General features: G+C 36.3%; 3 protein-coding genes across 4 annotated transcripts; 1 reads left to right on the top strand and 2 right to left on the bottom strand.

Moving 5' to 3' along the window:
• Positions 1-275: 275 nt before the first annotated feature.
• LOC110612081 lies at positions 276-1,577 on the bottom strand. Its single transcript, XM_043954911.1, has one exon. It carries the CDS (start codon positions 1,571-1,573, stop codon positions 491-493), a length of 1,083 nt encoding a protein of 360 aa, XP_043810846.1. The 5' UTR covers positions 1,574-1,577; the 3' UTR covers positions 276-490.
• Positions 1,578-1,765: 188 nt separating this feature from the next.
• Positions 1,766-6,231, top strand: LOC110612082 (protein FATTY ACID EXPORT 5). Its single transcript, XM_021752741.2, has 3 exons — positions 1,766-2,209; positions 3,449-3,536; positions 5,971-6,231. Exons 1-3 carry the CDS (start codon positions 2,011-2,013, stop codon positions 6,041-6,043), a joined length of 360 nt encoding a protein of 119 aa, XP_021608433.1. The 5' UTR covers positions 1,766-2,010; the 3' UTR covers positions 6,044-6,231.
• A 1,558-nt stretch (positions 6,232-7,789) lies between these two features.
• On the bottom strand, positions 7,790-13,737 carry LOC110611418. 2 transcript variants are annotated; one of them, XM_021751742.2, is made up of 8 exons: positions 13,259-13,737; positions 11,923-12,063; positions 11,457-11,822; positions 10,628-10,873; positions 9,601-9,693; positions 8,989-9,189; positions 8,180-8,398; positions 7,790-8,137 (listed from the first exon to the last, which is right to left on the bottom strand). In XM_021751742.2, exons 1-7 carry the CDS (start codon positions 13,568-13,570, stop codon positions 8,183-8,185), a joined length of 1,575 nt encoding a protein of 524 aa, XP_021607434.1. In that variant the 5' UTR covers positions 13,571-13,737; the 3' UTR covers positions 7,790-8,137; positions 8,180-8,182. The 2 variants fall into 2 exon arrangements, with proteins under 2 accessions (XP_021607434.1, XP_021607433.1); XM_021751741.2 differs by having other exon boundaries at positions 7,790-8,398.
• Positions 13,738-20,956: the final 7,219 nt, after the last annotated feature.

Below are 20,956 nucleotides of genomic sequence, written 5' to 3'. Positions count from 1 at the left end.
AATTTTTTTAATTAAAAAATATGTTTTATTGATTAATTTTAAATATTTAAATATTAAAAAATTAAAAAAAATATTTTTTACATTCTCTGCCATCTTAAAGAAAAAAAAAAACTTCCTTTTTAGGCGTTTGAAGGAGCTTGTCAATCAGCGATTGTGAAAAAAATATTTTTTATGAAATAAATGATATTTTTTAAAAAAAATTATTTTTCGTATATAAAAATTTTTAATAAAATTTTAATATATAAATTTATTAATATATTTTTAAAATTAAACAATTAAAAATAAATTATTTTGTTCAAGAAAAAAAACATTTTCCAACTTAAAAACAATTTCTAAATACAAAACAAACCGAGCCGAAATATGAAAATATTGTTTTTAAAGATGCATTTTTATTTAGTCCTCTTTTCCTTCCTATCATTTCACTTGCAACATTTCATGTCTAAACAAAGGACAGATATTGTGGGGCAGAGTTTTGTATAGAAGATTGTGCTCAATGATCATGCTGCAGCAACCTCTCATCTTTACATCGCCTTTGATCTCCAACCATGGAGTCCAAAACATCCAAAAGATTATCCAAACCCTCAGGATTCTCCCCTACTGCCTTCAGTGCATAAACAATGCTCTCAATGCTAGACAAACAAGCAGCTTTTGGCTGACGCCTCACCTCTCTAAACAAGCTCAATGTATCCATCACCAGCTTCAGATGCGGCAAAAGCCTCAGCCATGGATTCTCCTTGTACACCCTCTTTGCCTTTGCCCATGTTCCATCCAAAACAATCAAATTCTTCACCCCAATATTCATTGCTTGGAGGTCATCAATGCCCACCGCTGTATCGCTTGGAAATAGAAGTACTGATCCTGGAGGAACAACAAGTTCAAACTCTTCATACTCTTCCAAATTTATGCTCTCCTTCAGTTTCTGTTTCTGTAACTTTTTTACTATGAACCCTTTTGCCAATGCATCTGCAGCCATTTGGGAGCCCAAAAATTGATCAAAGTTTGGCATTTCTGGTGCTTCGGTTTGAGGCTTCCACTTACTTTCAAGATCGTTAATGACTCCATGTTTGCCAATAGTGGCAAATATAAATGGTTCTTCAGCACTTAAATGTCTCTCTGCAGCAAATGTAGAATTTGAATCATGAGCAGGATGGACTTCTCCTTTAGTTCCACCCAGATTACTACCCTTCTGGGTTTGATTGCTATACAAAATTCCATCAGATTCTAGCAACCGAATAACAAAACGGGCACCGAAATTAACATCTGAAACAGTAACCACATTGACATTTCTAAGCCCCAGTTTTGCAATCCTAACAGAATTTAGAGGGTGCTTTTTTTCTTTACTGTGTTGAAGAATGGTTACGCTCACCTTGTTATCAAGAAGCGGGTTCTGTATCCGGGAACAGAGGCAGAGGCGGGTCGGTTTGGAGCAAGATGGGCAAGTGGGTCGCTTGGAGCTAGAATCGGCCACCGCCATTGTTAGGGTTTTAGGAGAGTTCGATTTCTGGAAATGTAGGTGATTGAAGATTGAACAGAATACTGGATTGTTTCGGGTTGGTAACCGCATCCATGCCATGGCCAATTTATAAGCGTGTTACTGTTATCCGTCGCCGTTTGCCAGATGAAGGAATTCGATTCCAAATATGGCAGCGTAGATAGTGCCGTGCAAGACACACTCCGATTTTTAATAGGGCCACGTGGCAACACGATATCCTGGTTTCTACTGCATTTATGATGACCTAATTGTAATTTTGAAATAATCAAAGGTAAATTACGGAAACATGAAAAATAAAGGACCGGAGTTTGGCTCGTGTAAAGTGTAACAGTAGACCAACGGAATTCCACACGCCACCACTGTACAGCCGAGAAATTTTCCTTGAAGAGTCCTTCGCAGGTCCTAACCATAGAAGTAGGGAAGAACCCAAAACGTAGATACCTCTTCTTTGCTCGATCTGGGAAGATTTGGTTTATTGTTCGCAATACAGAAGGAGAGAGAGAGATACAAGAGAAAAAATGCATGATTTCTGCTTTACGATCCCTTATGGACTAATTCTGATGGTAGGAGGACTAGTTGGGTATATCAAGAAAAGAAGCATGGCGTCGTTGGCTGGGGGAGTGGGCACTGGTTTGCTTCTCGTCTTAGCTGGATTTTTGAGTCTCAAGGCTTTTGACAAGCGAAAGAATTCTTATCTTGCTTTGGTCATCGAAACTGGTACAATGAATACCTTTTTTTTCCTTTTTCTTTTTTGTTTTTCTGTTTGCGTGTTTTCTCGGTATAAGTTTTATACGTTGTTAGCATTTAGTTTATTGGTTATAGAGCCCTGGTGTGACTCTTTGCTGGAACTATATGGGTAATTTCTATACATTTAGTTTTCCGTGTTGAAAGATCTTACATTGTTATCCGGAGATATGAATTTGACAAGCCTATAAGTTGGATTGAGTTGAAAGACTGAGGTTTACTGACCAACAGTCACCCATAAATGACCGTTCCAATGGCAAATTAAGGAGAAACTTGATGTTGAAGCGTATGGAATAGATGAAGCTGCTTGAAATGACTAGATGATGTCTGTAGTTATTTCTTTTCCTTTGTAATTTCCCAGCTCATGTTTAAAATTTATTCTCATTCCATGAAGCTAGAGTCATTTGAATTTGTGAAATGTTGTTAGTAGGTGAAAATGTTTCTGAATTTCTCAAATTGCTTCCTAGAGGATATGTTTGCCATGCTAGTTGACTAGCTGTTAAATCTTTGTTTGCTTTGGTAATTCGGAAATTCTTAAAGGGGAGACGCTTTCAGGATTTGGATCCCTGAACTCGTGCAGTATGAGGCAGGCACTCAACCGCTACTGCGCTACTACCGAATGACATTGTTAATCTTTGTTTTCATTGCATGAGAATATTCTTTATTATGAGAGAAACATAGGCAAGGAAAGACTATTATTTTTTCTACTTATTTTGATAGGAGATGAAATATCCTTGCTTGCTTTGCATGATAACTTTTGTGTTTGAGAGACAGGACAAAAGATTAAAGCATAGGATAGCATCTATTTACGCTGCCAGATAAAATAAATCCAGAAAATAAAATAACATTGTTTTTTTTGCTTATTGTTGCTTGGATTCTCTCTTCCTTGTTTTACCTCCATAAACAAGGTGCTTTGCTTGAAAGACAAAAAGATGGGGGCAGAAATGCTTGATGACTTGCTTAGAACTACTTTTTTTTCCTTCTTCTTGGTGACATTTTTAGCATAGTTATGGGATTGGGAATGTTCACCCATCATATTAATACAAACTTGAGAGATTCAAACTTCATTTGATTGAGATTGACATTCTAATATCACATTGTTTTTTTTTTTTTTTTTTTTAACTTATCTTCTCATATTGTGCTCATTGATACCTACCCGTTAGTTTCATATCCAAATCTGTGTTTGTACTTATTCACATGTCCTGGAAACAGTTTGTGCAGCAGCACTGACGTTCATCATGGGACAGCGTTACATGCAGACCTCTAAGATTATGCCTGCTGGTATTATTGCTGGGATAAGGTAACATAAAACTCCTGCGTAATGCACTTTGATATGTTGGATGTTGGTTACTTTAAGTGCTAAACTTGCTGCAATTCTGATGAGTCTATGACCTTCATAGTATAGCTGAGTAGACATACCATGTCATGCATTATCATTTGAAAGTATGTTTTTATACTTCGAAAGGAATTTATTAATCAATTTATGGAAGACATATTTAGCTAAATAATGACTTCACGAAAAGATTGAGAATTTCTTTTCTTAATTTTTTTATGTTGGAATGGGAAGATTAGGAGGTGATAAACTTTGACCTTTATTTGTCTCTCAACTCTCTAAGTCGATGTTATTGAACTTTGTGAAAAACATGCACATGAACTTTTTCTTGTGGAGAGTCTAGTTAATCTAAGGCCTTGTTTGGTTCAAAATAATCTATAATATCCAATACTCAAATCACATAATAATTAATATATAATTTTTTTGATGATATCCAATACTCAAATCACATAAGAACTCAGAGAAATATGAAGAAAACAATTTAAGTCGGCTTGAGGGATCATCCAGTAATTGTCGGGGGAATGCAGGAAAAATAGACTCTGATGGAGTATATGTCTATGCAGGAGAGAAGAAGTCGAATGATGTGCTAGCCATGCCTTCCCCCGGTGCCCGTCCTGTACTGACTCTGATAATCATTTTTATAAGTGGGCATGTGTGAAGATTGACCAATTTTGTGTATGAGCCATATTGATGGAATGCAATCGACAATGTTATTTGCATAACACCAGGGTTTGGCGTAGGTCATAGAATCTCCGTCTCTCTTGATGGCCTGCTAGTTTGACGATGATGTTGTGGAGGGTTCTTAGAGGAGGAGGGCGCGTCATATATGTTGGTAAGATGGAGCCGGCTGTAGAGATGGTATTTGAGAAATGCGATCAAACATTTTAAGTGTATGAAACATCAAATTAATATCCCGCATGTCCCGCATGATATAACTAAAACAAATTATTTCTGGCAGACAACAATTGAGTCATACAACGTGTTGAAATTGATTGCTCCGACAGTCTATTCTTAATTTGTGGATTTCTTCCCACATTTTCTTCACTCTATCTTTAGCGAATTTACCTCTTAAAACTTTCGGAACAATGTAAATAGGTGCTATGAATGGAAAATAAAATTTAACAATGTAAATAGGTGCTATGAATGGAAAATAACTTAAGTAGGTTTTTTAGGGGAAAGGGAGAAGAGAAGAAGATGAAAAGAAAGAGGGTGGGGGCGGAGAAACCGGGGGTTGGGTTTAAATAGCCAAGCCTAGCGCTTCTCAAACAGGCGCCAAGCACAATTCTCCTCTGCCACTTGGCAGTCAAACCCAAAACCCCAAATACTTTTCCCCCAATCCCAAAATCCCAAATACTTTTCTCCCAACCCTAAATTCACAAATAAAAAACCCTATAACCCCTATTTGACAAAAACACCTACTTCCCAGGAATTTCCACTTCCCCCAAAACAAACAAGACCTAAGAATATTTTTCCCCCATGTTCTGGCTAGCCAGTGACTTTGAAAGAATTGAACGAATGTTGAGATTGAGGTACAGTCGCTTGCAATTATATAACTTATCCAATCACACCATCTCTTTTGCTTGGAAGCTTGGATCAATTTTCACTTCTATAAATGAAGGCAAGCATTCTTTGTCCTGGATAGGCCAAAATGACTAAAATGGCACTGATAGACTTCTTTGAGATGGGCTAATTCCACATCAATTTCATTATACAACTTCCGTAGAAAAAAGACTAATAAGGTGCTAGGGGAATCTCCTTCAGTGCAATTATCCCATCTGTTTATCAAATTATGAACATTATTCTCCCAAGAAGCAAAAGAAAAAAAGGAGGGGGAATCCTTGCCAATCCGCCCCTTCCCACACCAAAGATGTGCCAACCCAACTTGGGCACAGGAACTGATGAGTAGTCTTTTGCTTCCAATTATGTCCACTACCTGCAAAGAGAGAGAGCTTAGAGAGGGGCCTGGAGTCTCACTCAACAATCAAGTCAGATTCCTCATTCTGTAATGAAGATATAAGAAATAGTTGGGATCTTTATATCTACTATATGTGCATTTATACTTCACAGTTGTGATTCTTCTTATACTTCTTTAACGAGTAGGAAACAGTTTCCATATTGTTTATTTACTTACATGATGAATTCAATCCTAGTCTAATTAGAATTTGAAGTTGTAGCCTTGTGGCGGGTGATAACAAGAGTCTACCAGGAAGTTTTGAAACTTTGATAACTTCATCAGGAAAAACATTTGATTTGAAACTTTGAATGCTTACCTGGAAGGTTTTTCTCGTTGTTTATCAGAGTTCCTGATAGTAATGTAAATAGTTTAGGATTTTCTTTGTTAGTGAGAACATTCATTTTAATTTGTATGAGCTTTGCACTTAATTGTTGTGGTTTCTTGCAGTGTTCTTATGACAGGGTTTTATGTGTACAAAATTGCAACTGGTGGCAACCACATTCCAGCCAAGGCTGAGTGATGGTATTTTGAGAATTTGTACACCACTAATGTCAATAGCTGTATTGAGATGGGGAAACTCTGATTACTGTATTGGAAGATTTTAATTTCTTGGACAAACTTGTACAAGCATGTTATGCCATCGCTATTTCTATATGAAGCAACAATTGCTTGTCTTTCAAGTGAGAAAAATTTGAAACCTGTTTCTTATCTTGTGTGTTATCCTTCGCATTATGCTTGATATAATCCCCCCCCCCCCCCCCTTCTCTCTCTCTCTCTCTCTCTCTCTCTCTAATTTATTTGCAAATTCTTTACGGTTAGTGAAATAGGGTATTTTGAATTTCAAAATCCTATTCTTCACACTAATCTAATTGATCCTATACTCTTTTTTCTTGAGAAGTAGCATATACAAGGGCAATAAAAAGAAGAGATCCAAAGGTTAACCGTTGGAGTTTCTCGATTCTATAGAAAAATACCATATAGAATCATACCACAAGGTTTGGTATAATTATCTTTTAAAACAAAATCAATTAAACTGTGGCAAGATTATTCAAAATTTCAGCTCTTCTAAAATCATTTTAAATTTTTAAAAAATTAAATTCTTTTATTCAATGTAAGAGAATTGTTAGAAAAATTTTTTTATAAAAATTCTGGATTCCAAATAGAAGGTTAAAAGAAAAGTGAGATGTTGTTATGGAATTAAAAAAAAAAATACCACATACCATATTTATTTATAGAGAATTATAGAACAGTCACTTCTTTCACTCTATATACATATGCATATCCTTTTCCTGTGATGAGGTTGAGGCCACATTTTGATACCATGGAAGAGATTTCGACTTGAAAACCAGAAAAATATTGTTTTCTCCGCTGAAATTTCACCCCCACTTTTATGTTATTTACTCCATAGGCATACTCTACTGAATTTTCCTTTCTTGCATTGCTGACAGTGGTGCCCTTGACAAAGACACTCGCATTCAACATAGTCTGCAGTCTTCTATTTGGAATAGAAAGAGGAACTAGAAGAAGAGATAAGCTTACCGAGGTATATGTCTTGATAAGGATTTTGAGCTAATGAACCTAACTGTTCTTCAAGGTGTATGTCTGAAATACACTCTGTGCTTTGTTCTTTCCTGGTTTAAACTCCATTTTTGTCTTTGATAGCTGCCTAAAACACCTTGTCTATACACATCCAGTTTTCTACATGGTCTGGCGTTATAATAGCTGAAAACCTGACCAATACGAAGTAAACGTGGAGAGACAATGAGAATGATCGAGACTATATCTTTGGTTTCTTTAGGCAAGCTGTAAAGAATATGGAGGGTGATAGGTACCTTGTTCCTAAAGAGTTGTGAACTGTTTGAACCAGCCACATTTACCAATCAATTCCACCCTACTGCTTTATTCCATTCGTGGGATGGCCTTGCTTATGTCCAGGATATGAGTTTGCATGGAGAAATCCTTCCTGTTATCCCTTGAGGAAGCTGTCTTCTGATATTTCTTCAGTAGGATCCAATGCCAGTCCCGAAGGTAAATCGCACCAAAGTAACAAATGTTATATCAGCTTAGCCTTGTGATCCATGGAAATGGTGTCTGCTGGAAAGTTCCAGCGAAAATGCTGAAATGCTGTAATACTCAGACCTATCCTATGAAGCAAATTACATAATCACAAAATTGAATGGCTTTGAATGTGCCAGATAAAGATACTATTCCTTAAAACAACAGGATAAGAAATCTTGCAGAGGGATTTTGTGCATACACAACTTCAGGAGTTAAAACTCGTGGCAAATCTCTTTCATAGAATGAATGCTAGTTCAGCTTAACATGAAAGGTTCCAACCATGGGAAGGAAGTGATTGAAAAGGTTGAGTTCTGTCTACATTGCAGTTCATGTTCCAACAATAGTCTATAACACTATACATTGTCTTCTATGGTCACTTAGTTTAAACTTCATAAAAGACAAAAGCTACAATAGAAACTCCTTACATTTCATATATATTATCTGATGCTCTAATATTTTGCAGTATCATTGCCATATCTACAACCAATATCAGCCAAACTCTCCCTTGGGAGCTTCCGAATGTAATATCAAGAGACAAAGTAGATTCCATGAACCTCCAGGGTCATCATCCATGGCATAATAACTTCATGTTAAAAGTAGTTTAGCAATTTTGTGGCCTGTAGTATTGTGGTGGCAATGATGGACATCTTTCGTTCATATGGGGATAAGGATCCATGGTATTGTATCCTGGTAGCTCCATTCGATACTTGCCCCGAATCTGACAATAAGGGAGCTTCACATCGTCCCCATCATTGCACCACTTTGGAAGACGACTTGAGTTGTTTTCAAAAAACCTGAGGGTGTAGGCGTCTTTAATCTGCATTTCAGCAACAAAACAGATTTAACATGTGCATCTTGAGAGCTAGCACGATGAACTAGCCCGAAGGAACTCGGTTACCAAATTAAAAGCGCAGTCACACTTTCAACATAAACATAACTGCTGAAAATTTATAAGTTCTCAAAACATGATCAGTTTATATCCAAACTGATGAGATGAAGATAAATGTTCACCCATCTGGGTCACAAGTTACAAGAGCTAAAGAAAGGAGACATAGACGACGCTAACTGTTCAAAAATTATCTCCTCATAATTTTACACCACAAATACAGTTAAAATTAGCACACCACATAAGCTGAAGGAAAGACTAGAAACTAAGTCATACCATTCCAATGAACAAAGAAGAAGAAAAACAATACATGTTTGTTCCGTTTCATTTCAGTGAACAAAGAAAATAATAATATATGTTTGTTACTTTTCCCTCTTCATAGGTAATAATATCAACCCGCAGCACCAAAGTGGAACTTAATGCATGTGAGTGAGCATATCACATTTATTTATAGTTGAAGAAATTATCTATGGATATATATATATATAAAGAACTTTATCAGTGATGAAAGAAAGACTAACCGTAAACTCAGTCACTTGTATAGACTTGGGGATTGGATCAAATAATCCAGCTTCCTTGTACATTTCCAGAATGAAAGCAATGCATGAAGTCGATTTTCCATCACTGTACAGCCAGTCATCCTTTTCAGGAATTGTCAACAGTTCACCAAAGGAGGATCCACGCTTTTCAGTCTCTACTAAGATATTAGGAAGATCAAGGCCCTGTATGAAGCTCAAAAATTAAATCAGTTGATGAACCACTTAGTATGATGATACAAAACCAGCATTATGACTTGAAAATAAACTAGACAAGCATTCACTATGACCAACTGATACAGTGGTCAAAACTGACCATCTGAGCATTCTTTTCCCACTCAAAAATGGGGTTAGGTGGTCAAGAATAATCCAGTCATATGGATATCACAGAAGATAGTTTACTGTTGACAGAATTTTCATGGGTATGCACACTTGATGTCATTTACCCAGAAGCATCAGATACCAATAATTTTTTTTTAAAAAAAATGCTCCATACGTGGAAAAAGAAAATCCATTGCAACAGAATCAATTCAAAACTGTTTGAATCTATCCGGATAGCATAGTAGGTATATGAAGTAGCAAAAATTGCTAAAATACCTCTGTTCCAAGTCGCTTGTTCAAGGCTTCATCCCACATGTTGGCAGCATATGCAGGTTGTATCTGATTCCAAACTGTCATAACAGATGCAACCTGTAGGACCCAGAGTTGACATTAAACATCAATGGAACTGAAATCTCTAAAATTGCATACAAGGAGAAGTAAAGGGATTTATCTTTTTTAGAAACTTAGGCTGTGTTTGTTAGTGGGAAACATTTTCTGATTTTCAGGCATATGAAAAGTTTAGAAAAGGCAAACTAAGCCTTTTCCAACAAAATGGCTTCTTTTTTTTCCAGAAGAAAATTCACTTTCAGATGTTCAGAAACTTGTGTAAAGGAATGTGAGTACAACACCTAAAAGAAAACTGCAGAGACACAGCATTTGTTTACCAACCACCATCAATTATCTCTGTCATTAGCCACGAACAATCATAAGTGACAACCACAATTAGACCATTTTATGTCATTTTCTCCACATTCAATTACAAATAAAAAGAAAACCCTAAGGTTCTTGTAGATCCAAATATTTTTCATAGCCTTAATTATTTAAAGACTATATATTTTCCAATTGACTCCATATGCCTCCCCAAAAACCCAACTGGTTTTGAGAAATGCAGCCAAAGAAAAGCAGCAAGTCATTTTCCCAACAAATATTTTCCACAAAACAAACTCAGGCTTAGTGAATTTTCTTTTGACTGGTCGCACAAATTAAATCTCACAAATGCTTTTACCACAATCAAGTCCTTATACAATGTCTGCATATATGTATAAACATTTGGACAATCTTTCAGTAACTCTTATCATCTGAGAAGAATAAGATTCAACTATCTCATAGCAACAAAATCAAGATCAGGGTGATACATTAACACACAGGGCACTGGACCTAAATTTTGCAGTGACCCACCAAATTGCAGAAATGACGCGGTGCAATCACAACATAACAAAGTAGAAATAAAAGAAAGAATCTAGCATCAATAAAACTAGAAACTCAACCAGAAAACAGAAATTCAAATGGGATAATTTAGTACCAAGTGTGCATCCAATGGAGATGGATAGTTCCCGTCAATAGTGTCTATCCAGCTAAATATCATGTTATGGTATCCATAAGGTTTGCCCTTCATGCTCAATGCATACTCCCATGCAGCAGTCTCATTAAACTTGGCTCGCACATCAGGATGAAGAGGAAGAAGTGCAATATGGGGATTAGAGTCATCCTTAGTCAGCTCAAACTTCCACCATTCATCCCATGGCAACACAGCGATAACATCTTCTCCCTACACCAAAAAAGGCAAAGTAACATCTATGCTCTAACCGAAATCACAATTACCAAAAAAAAAATGCAAAAGTGAAGTTTCAGTCACTGTTTAGCATGGGCAGTCCAACAAAAAAAAAAAGGAACAACGAATGTCCTGATGGGGAGCAGAATCTGCTTTGTTAGATATGCTGTTTCTGTAGGACTAACAATTTGCTCCTTCACTTTAATTGAGAACTTGAATAGGATAAATAATGTTAATTTAATAGAGGGAAAGAGTATAAAACCTAAACTATGGGAGATATTTATATCAGGTACAGAAGAAATGTGAAAATCAGGTACCATTACAGCCAGTGCTGTCATAGCTTTTCTGAGACCATCAAATGCATGGTCATAACTCATAAGTCACCTGGAACGTCTTGGTATTACGGCTAGGGACAATGCAATAGCTCTGGTAGCTACATACCACTACATAAATTCATTGGACGAGATGCATGTAAATTTAAACTAAAGAGAATGAAAACAAGCCATTAAGGTTGACAACCAAGGGGTATATTGGTAAAAAATTTCAAATTGAAGAATTATATGGTAGCACTAACAGTTACCTGTTCATTTTCATTCCCTGATTCACCAACCCACAATTTTCCTTCAGAATCCCTTAAGCAAACAGCAGTATGACCAGCATAAGCTCCACTGACCCACTTCTCCAAAGTCTCAAAACCACCCCACCTCCCACGAATTTTTGATATTGCAAGAAAATCTCCTGAGTGAATATCATCAGTACTGATGTTGGTAACCCATGGTTGGGGACGTTGCTCAAAGGTAGCTCCCATGTGCTTCTCAAGGAATCTAATATTCGAATTCTCCCCCCATCCAGTATTTGTAAATAGGGGAAAGACATCCCACAGTGCTCGAAGGGTTCCCAGCATCCCTGCTTGCATGAGGAAAATTGAAATTCCCCTGTTCTTCACCTGATTACATCGAAAATAATACCACATTTGTGAATCCAATCTGGCATCAAAACAACTAGAAAACATAATAAGTCCTGAATGACAAGAAGAGGAAACTTACATATTCATACTCAGCTTTCCCTTCCCACTCTTTAAACTCAAATGTATGCTCCCGAGAAAGAAAATAATAATCCCATGTAACCCGGTATGGCGTAACAAAGACATAAAGATCCATACATGTCCAGCTATGAGCCTTGCTAACCTGAAAACATCATACGATTTTCAAGACATTACCTCCCCAAGAACTATACCCACCAATCTCCTGCAAGTAAAAATTTGGAGATAAAGTGGGAAAGAAAGAAGAACAAGAATTAGAAGTCCATAAGACAAGATAAGAAGCTGACCAAAAGTACTTTAGATAAACCAAACAAAGGATGATTTAAATGGTTGATGATGTCAATTGCTCAACCGAGATGCTTTTCCCCAATGGAGAAATAAAAATTCCCAAGCATACTCAGCTGCAAACCTATGAATTTCTCCACTGAAATTGACATAAAGACCTTGAACCCGTGCAATCCAAGGAAAATATTAAACCAAAAGAGAAATGGAAAAGCAATGCAAAGAGTTAAAATTCCCAAAGGAGTTATCTGTATACCAACACTGCCATTCAAAAAACCAACTAAAGTACCTTTCTTCCCCCTTCTTCTTTACAATTCTCCAGCATACGACCTAATTTCACATTCAGATATACATAAGCACCTATAATTTAAAGTCCTGAGGACACTAGCAAGCAACTGTTCCACATGCAACAGCTAAAAACAATACCCATTACCTTAGACATATTCATACAGATTCACGTTAGCACAAAGTCAATAACAATTAGTCAAACTCCGAGCCAAAATCAAAAGAAGAAGCACCACACACACACATGCCCTGCCTAGATACCAAGGCCTCCAAATTTCAACAAAATGAGTTCGATTGAAGAATAGAAATAGAAATAACAACTTGAATTACATATTCCGGATATTGCAAAAACCAAGGAGCTCATATTCAGTTCCAAAACTGGAGAAAACCCAAAAATCTCGATACCCGAATTCCACAACGTACAGTAAAATCTACTAGGAACAAGCACAATAATGACGATAACCCCAGAAATAACTCATTTAACAAATATAACAGGCACTAGAGGAGCTCGAATTTAGCAAAATAGAACTTAAACAGGAAATACCCAAATTCCAAACACTCAAAATTTAAGGAAAATCCTCTACAACCAGACAAAACGATCACAACTAAAAGCCAAAGGCAAAATTAGCTTCTACATACATCGTGATGTGAACCAAAGAAGCTTAAATTTCACACTAAAGTTCAAACTTTAAACATGCAAATACTCAGCAAATCAACCTGCAAATCACAACAAACCAATTAAAAGAATAAAACAAAGCGATACATCATTCTACCTTGATATGAAGTGTGCCACCGCCAAATTCACTGCCAGTCTTGTTGTGGAACTCCATCCAAGCCGTGTTATTATAGAAGCAGGCACCCTTCCACTGGATGGTATCATTGGGAGTCGAGGCAGCTCCCACAAAAGTTGGCAAAAGGTCAACAGCACTGTTGAGATAATTGAGTATTGGCCACGAGACTTGCCTAGGCAACAAGGGCAGAAGATCCTGTGGGTGAAATGGCAATGGCAGTGGCGCTGCTAGTGCGGCAAAAAATGAGATAAAAATGGATGTTCTGAGCATGGTTAAGGAAGAAGATGGAGCCATGAAAGAAGGATACAATACTTCACAGAGAATGAATGATAGGGAGAGATAGCGAATGGCGAATTAAGAGTTCAAAACTCCATCGTCATATCGCCTCTCGTCTCCTCTCTCCTCTTAAAGGCTGTCGCTTTCTCGCTCTTGCTTTTCGTCGTCACTCCGAAACGACGAGAAAATCTTTTATCATTAGTCTCTCTCTCTCTCTCTGTTTTTTTTTTTTTTTTTTTAAAGAAATGCTTTTTTTTTTTTGCCATGTTTAAAGAAATATTAATTACAAAGTTAGCATTTTTTTTTAATAATGCATTTTATTGCATTTAACATGGACTAGATACACACTAAGAGAGCTAAAAAAAAAAATCAAAAGTCAAACCACAAGCCACCATAACTCATAAAAATAAATTCAAAAAATTTAAAATTCAAAATTAAAACCGAATTACACACTAAATCACTCACATTGCAATCATTAAAATGTTAATGGACTTGAAGCATCAACATAGTTGAGAATGTACGAAAGGATTGATCGATAACGATTAACAATTGAAAGATTTGGCATATTTATAGCAGTAATTTTCGGACAGTTATTTCATTGAAATATTTCATTTCTAATTATAAGTCGGACATTTTATTTTTAATAGAAACAAAAACTCTTAATTTTAGTATGAAATTTTTTTATAATTTTTTACATTTTGATGATCGCTTCTCAGTTAATAGATAAAGATTGGGAGGAGACCTTTCGTTAATGTGAAAGAGTCCTTAATCTATTTTTGTGGTTAACTTTTCTTCAAATTTTATTGATTTGGTTGTTTCAGAATGTAATGTTCAATAGAAGTTTACTAGTCATTATGAGTTTTTGAAATTGTAACGACGATGTCAGTATTAAAATTTTATTCGAACTTTATCTCGTAGAAACTTTTCTCCATGATCTTGTTCGAGAGATTTTAATAATTTATGTTCGAGAAATGAGAAAGAATTAGGAGTATTTTTACCAAATTATCTTACACAGGGGTTTAAACACGTACTTGAAGAGTATTTTTGACAAATTATATTATACAGATATTTGATTTTAAATGATTGTAAATCTCTGTTAGACTGTGAAACTGATATTTATATTAGATGAATTCATCGTAATATTATTATAATTGCTCATACTTTGCCTAGAGAATTTATCAGACATAATTGTGTTTTTATTTAAAATGATATCTCTCTTTATTTAATAAAATTTTATTAATACAATCATTAGTTTTGTTTTTAGAAAAAAAGTCTTTAATTTTACTTTCAAAAACAAGTCTTTATTTTTAAAATATAATAAATATTTTTATCTTTTCCGATTATTAATTATTTAATTTTATCATTAATAGTGAAATTAAATAATTATTTTGAAATTATAAAATTAATTAATTATTATTCTAAGATTATAAAATTAAATACTAATTTTTTTAAAATTATAAAGACTAAAAAAGTATTTTAATTATTTTATATATTATTAATAGTTTGTATAAATAAAAAGACTAAATAATTAGGAGTTTGAAATGATTAAACTAAATAATAAATTTTCTTAAGATACTTAAAATCTTAAAATACAAAGAAATTATTTTTCACGTGTTAATTATTTTCATCATTTTATTATTTTTTAATATTGAAGAATAATTTAACAAATTTGTGTTTGCAATTTTTATCAAAATATCCTGAACGCATTAATTTGGCTTTCAAGGGCTAGCTGGATCCGAAGCTCTCTTGGTTGGTAAATTGAAAAGTGAAATTTTGCACGTTTTTGAAAAATTTAAAATATCTCACTCTCCTAAAAATTGTTTCTTCGGAAAAAAAAAAAAAAAAATTTAACTTCCATATTTTATCTGCATTTTTTTTCTTCAACATATCGTAAAATATTAATCATGAGCTACATTATTTTCACGTTTAAAAGAGAAAATGCGAGGTAGGAAAATTTTTATATATTGAGCAAAGTATATCATATTTCTGGTTTCTGAATACATTGAAATAAAAGAATAATTTTTTTTTTTTTTTTATAGAAAAAGAGGGATAGAGCCCTTATTTTATTAATCTAGGCCATGAAAGCCCCAACCTATCAGCATCCAGTAAAAATTTAATAGTAACAGGAGGCCATTGATGAATTTTCAAATTAAAATCATCACCAATGGTTAAACTAGTCAAACGATCCGCTACCGCATTTGCTTCCCTGTAAATTTTTACCATCTTGACTTCCCAGCTTCTATTGATAAGATCACGACAATTCCTCACCAAATTAGCAACTCTAAAAACTCCTGCACCTCTACCTGCAAGTAAATCTAACGCGAGTTGAGAATCCGTTTGAATTTCAATCTTCTTCCACCCTGAATCCCATGCTAATACTAAAGCATAATATATTCCCCATAGCTCAGCTTCCATTGCTCCACAATTGCCCAAAAACCGTTGAAAGCCCAAAAGCCATCTACCTTCATTGTTTCGAAAACAACCTGCACAACTTGCCCTTCCTGCTGACAACAATGCACTACCATCGGAATTCACTACCACCCAGCCTGTTTCTGGCGGCTTCCACCCAACATACTTCAAAGATCGGCCTCTCGGTCCAGACCCAGCCTGCATCGAAAACCTCCATGCATGAATATATTCTTTTGCTCGAAGCTGAATAAAGGACGCATCAATAGTATCCTGGTCATTATTCTCATTAAAAACCAACAAGTTTCTTCGCTTCCATAACCACCAAACAGCCGAACTAAAAAGCACATCCCATGGTATTCCATTAGCCAATAACCCTACTTTTTCTATATTAGCAGATAGCCATAAAGGCACATTCAAAATATCAAAAAATGGAGAAACGAAATTGGTAGGTAAAAGGGAATTCCAAATTTGTTTCACATGTTGGCAATCTCGTAGAGCATGCAAAACAGATTCACTTGCAACTCCACAAAGAGGACATAAATCATAATCAATAAATTCTCGCTTTCGGCGTTGAACATTAACCATGATTTTCTCATGTGCCACTTCCCACAAAAACACTTGAATTCGCTGTGGCACCCTAACCTTCCACAGCCCTTGCCAATCCATATTAGATCCTGACACTTCTGAATAAAACGTATCAAACCCTGACTTAACTGTATATAAGCCAGAAGAAGAATGCTTCCACGCAAAACCATCCAAACACGACATATCATCAACTAAAGTAATTGATTGGAAATATAAAAGGACATCAGTAGGAAGAAGAGAATTTAAAATGTCCCAATTCCAGCCTACATTAGGAACCCAGAAATATCGAACACAAACCTGCATATTCAACTCAATCAACGGTTTAAGTGCAAAATTCCAAAGAGGCCCAACCGGAAGCCAATCATCCAGCCAAAATCTAGTGTGCATCCCATTATTCACATCTACAACTATCCCTTTTCGAAGTAGCTCCAAACCATAACAAAAAGATTTCCAATTGACTGAACCATTAGCTCGCTTAGTGACTTCCCAATGAACAAAACCCGACTCATATTTATTGAAAAGGCACCTAACCCACAAAGCTTGCGGATTCTTGTAAGCTCGCCAACACAACTTCCCTAATAGAGCCTGATTCATTTGTCGCATATTTCTGATGCCAAGACCACCTAACCGCTTCGGCAAGGACATTGTATCCCAATTAATCAGATGTACAGCTGGCTTCATATCCTTCCCATGCCAAATAAAGTTCCTGCATATTTTCTCTATTTCATTGCAAAGCGATATCGGTAAAAGAGCACTCTGCATCACAAAAACAGGAATAGCATTAAGAACTGATTGAACTAACGTTATTCGTCCAGCTTTTGATAGAGCTCTCGCCTTCCAGCCATCAAGTCTGCCTCTCATTTTATCCAAAATACTACTATATGTTGAGACTGAAATCCTCCCATGAATAGATGGCACACCCAAGTATTTTCCCAAATCAGCAGTCAAAGGAATACCTGACCTTGAAGACAAAAGTGACGCCAAATCACTATCAACAAAAGGCGACAAATAAAGAGAAGACTTAGCTAAATTCACTTTCTGCCCGGAAGCCTTAGCAAAGTCATCCAAACATGATAAAATCAAATCCAACTGTTCCACAGAAGCTTCTGCGAACAAAACCATATCATCCGCGAACATAAGATGAGAAATCATCGGACCATTACTCGAGATAGGAATCGGCTTCCATCTGCCTTGACGAACAAGCTGTTTAAACATTCTCGAAAGTTGTTCAATACACATAACAAAAAGATATGAAGACATTGGATCGCCTTGTCGCACACCACGAGTCGGTTTAAAAGATTCTAACTTCTCACCATTCCATAACACTGACATAGAAGATGTTCTAACACAATTCATAATATTAGAAATCCAAGCATCGGAAAAGTGGTAAGAACCCAACACCCACTGAATAAAATCCCAATCTAGTCTATCATAAGCCTTTTCAAGATCAATTTTAATCGCCATAAAACCCCCTGACCGCTTAGACGTTCTCATAGTGTGCAAAACTTCTTGAAACACCACAATGTTATCAATAATTTGTCGGCCAGGAACGAAGCTACTTTGTTCCAATCCAATGAGAGAGCTCAAAACATCTTTCAATCTGTTAATCAACACTTTTGTAACAAGCTTATAGATCACGTTACATAAGCTAATTGGTCTGAACTGAGAAATAAATTCTGGACAAGCAATTTTAGGAATAAGAGTCAGCACCGTTTCATTAACTTCCTCTGGAAACTCCCTCCCGCCCAAGACCTCAATAATAAACGCTGAAACCTGTGAACCTACCGCAGACCAAGATTTCTGAAAGAAAACTGCTTGTAGACCATCGGGTCCTGGAGCCTTGTAAGGAGACATAAGGCGCAAAGCATCATATACTTCATCATGAGAAAAAGGACGATCCAGAAGCAACCGTTGAGAAGAAGAAAGAGCAAGCCCATCAGGTCTAACAAAATGGCTGCAGTCAACCGCCAAATCTTTCGAATACAGCTCCTGATAGTAACCGCTAGCAAGCTCTTTAAGTTGACTAGAATCTTCAATCCACACATTGTTTCCATTTCTCAGCTTGAGAATTTGCTGCTTCTTGCGTTTAATCACGGTAGAAAGATGATAAAACCTTGTATTTCTCTCACCAGAAACAATCCATTCCTCCCTAGATTGTTGAAACCAGTATAATTCTTCCTGCTTCAAAACATCTTCAAGCTGTCGTCTCAGATTAAATTCCAGCTTCACTAAACCTCTCGTTCGCCGGATAGCTAAGCTTTTTTGAACACCATCAATTCGACGGATCAACCTCTGCTTATTATGAAAAATATTCCCAAACTCAGATCGGTTCCATTGGCTTAATGAGTCTTTGGTTGATTTCAAATTATCAAATAAAGAAGTATTTTGCTTCCAACCACGGGAAACAACATCAACAAAATCTTTGTGAGCTGTCCAAGCCGCTTGAAAATGAAAACGACGAACAGAAGAATTTGTAACTCCAAAGCAATTCATAAAAATAGGACAATGATCAGAATGCAACTTTGAAGCATGAATAACTGTAGCTCTAGAAAATGTCATGCGCCAAATCTCAGTACACAAGCAACGGTCTAATCGAGCAGCTTTATAAGAAGAATTAATACCACCCTTACTCCAAGTAAAAGGGGTACCTTCAAAACCCAAATCAATAAGTGAGTTATCAAAAATCCATTGCCGAAAATCACTAGCCCCAATACTGTGAACATTAACATAGCCGGTTTGTTCATTCTCGCTTGTAAAAGAATTAAAATCTCCCAACAGTAACCAACTTTTCTCACTTCCATTGAAACCCAGAACCGAATGCCACAAACGTCTTCGTAAACTAATGTCAGGGCTGGCATACACAAAACTCACTAACCACGAGTCCCCATTATCAAGTAACACATTGCATGTAATAAATTGCGGATCTGTCGACACAAGCGTTAACTTAAAAAATATTTCTGACCATAAAATCCAGATGCCTCCACTGAAACCAAAAGTCTCGACACGAACCCAATTATCATAACCTAGCTGTTTACAAACATTATCAGCTGAATGGCCAGAAATTCGAGGCTCAACCAAACAAAAAATCTGAGGCTTATAGATACGATTGTATTCCTTAAAAGCTCTCAGAAAATTAGAAGAAGCAGCACCCTGACAATTCCAAACTCCAATAATCATTAAAAATAAGAGAGAAAAGAAAGCCACGAGGATGACTGAACCTATAATAGAACGAAAAATCTAGTAAGACCCCTCATTAGAAGGCATCTTACCAATTAAACCACTATTCTGAAATTCATTCAAGGAAGTCTGAGCAACAATTATCATCGCATCATCGTCAAGATTCATATCCTGATTACCATCTCCATTAGCTGCTGGGATATTGGGACGGGTTGGATGAGGAAATGACGGATCATTAAAATTATCATGTTTATTCCTATCCAATTCTGTTTCTAAATTTGCAAGTCCCACCAATTTCGAGTTAGAAACAACCCAAGTCTTTGACTGATTCGTTCTATTATTCCCTTGAACAACTACATGGTCATCTTGTGCAGCAGCTTTTCTAGAAGATCCCCCTGATCCACTCGAAACCCCTCTAATTTTTAGAACTGAACTTTGCACAGCAGGCCCATTAGATCTCACATAGGAATCTAAAGCAATATTGGGAGTCTCCTCTCTTGTCACAGTAGAAACCACTTGACCCTTCCCTTTAGAATCCCGTAGCTTTTTCTTGCCCAAGACAGGACGAAAATCTTGTACCACTGGTGGAGTCGCATTATGTTCTATATGAGTCTCAGAATCCTGGAGAATAACTAGAGAACTAAAGGGGTTATTATTGGCCTTCATCGTTGATTTACCCTTGTTTGACTCCCTCGGACCATGATCACCTGACCCAAATTTAAATACAGGTTTTTCCTGAGGACGTTGATTACGTCTTCTATCTTTCTTAACCAGCATCCAATCACCAAAATCATCTAAAACAGCTGGATTAACCACCTGATTCTCGGGTAACTGAGCCACCTTAGGAGCAGGGTTACTATGAACCGAATTAGGCACATTCTCTACATTCTCTGGCTGCAACTCTTTCCGCAACGAAGGACAATTATCCTTCATATGCCCAAAAATTCCACATGAAAAACAAACCATATGCAACCCCTCATATTCAATACGTCGAACTCTCCGGTTCAGCTTGAATTTCGACAAAAGAGGCTTCGTAACATCAACTTCAACACATAATCTCGCAAAATGCCCTCTTGTCACTCGGCTAGTGTTATTATCCACTCTGATAGGATCTCCTATCTTCCTCCCCAATCGCATAAGAAAATCCTCATTAAAATATTCAATTGGAAGGCATGGAAATCGAACCCAAACTGCCAAGCGTTCCAAGGAAACATTAAATGGATCAAAATCCGG

Source organism: Manihot esculenta, chromosome 3 (genome assembly GCF_001659605.2).
Source record: "Manihot esculenta cultivar AM560-2 chromosome 3, M.esculenta_v8, whole genome shotgun sequence".
NCBI lineage: Eukaryota > Viridiplantae > Streptophyta > Magnoliopsida > Malpighiales > Euphorbiaceae > Manihot > Manihot esculenta.
Note: the sequence above shows the minus strand (reverse complement) of the source record. Positions and strands in the feature narration are given on the sequence as shown.

Bases quoted from the DNA above. Each gene is read 5' to 3' on its own strand.
- LOC110612082 (XM_021752741.2), top strand. From the start codon at position 2,011: ATGCATGATTTCTGCTTTACGATCCCTTATGGACTAATTCTGATGGTA. The intron at 2,210-3,448 runs GTACAATGAATA...TCCTGGAAACAG, and splicing joins TGCTTTGGTCATCGAAACTG to TTTGTGCAGCAGCACTGACG. The intron at 3,537-5,970 runs GTAACATAAAAC...GGTTTCTTGCAG, and splicing joins GGTATTATTGCTGGGATAAG to TGTTCTTATGACAGGGTTTT.
- LOC110612081 (XM_043954911.1), bottom strand. From the start codon at position 1,573: ATGGCATGGATGCGGTTACCAACCCGAAACAATCCAGTATTCTGTTCA.
- LOC110611418 (XM_021751741.2), bottom strand. From the start codon at position 13,570: ATGGCTCCATCTTCTTCCTTAACCATGCTCAGAACATCCATTTTTATC. The intron at 12,064-13,258 runs GTAGAATGATGT...TGATGTTTTCAG, and splicing joins GTGGCACACTTCATATCAAG to GTTAGCAAGGCTCATAGCTG. The intron at 10,874-11,456 runs GTAACTGTTAGT...TTTTTGGTGTAG, and splicing joins CAGGGAATGAAAATGAACAG to GGAGAAGATGTTATCGCTGT.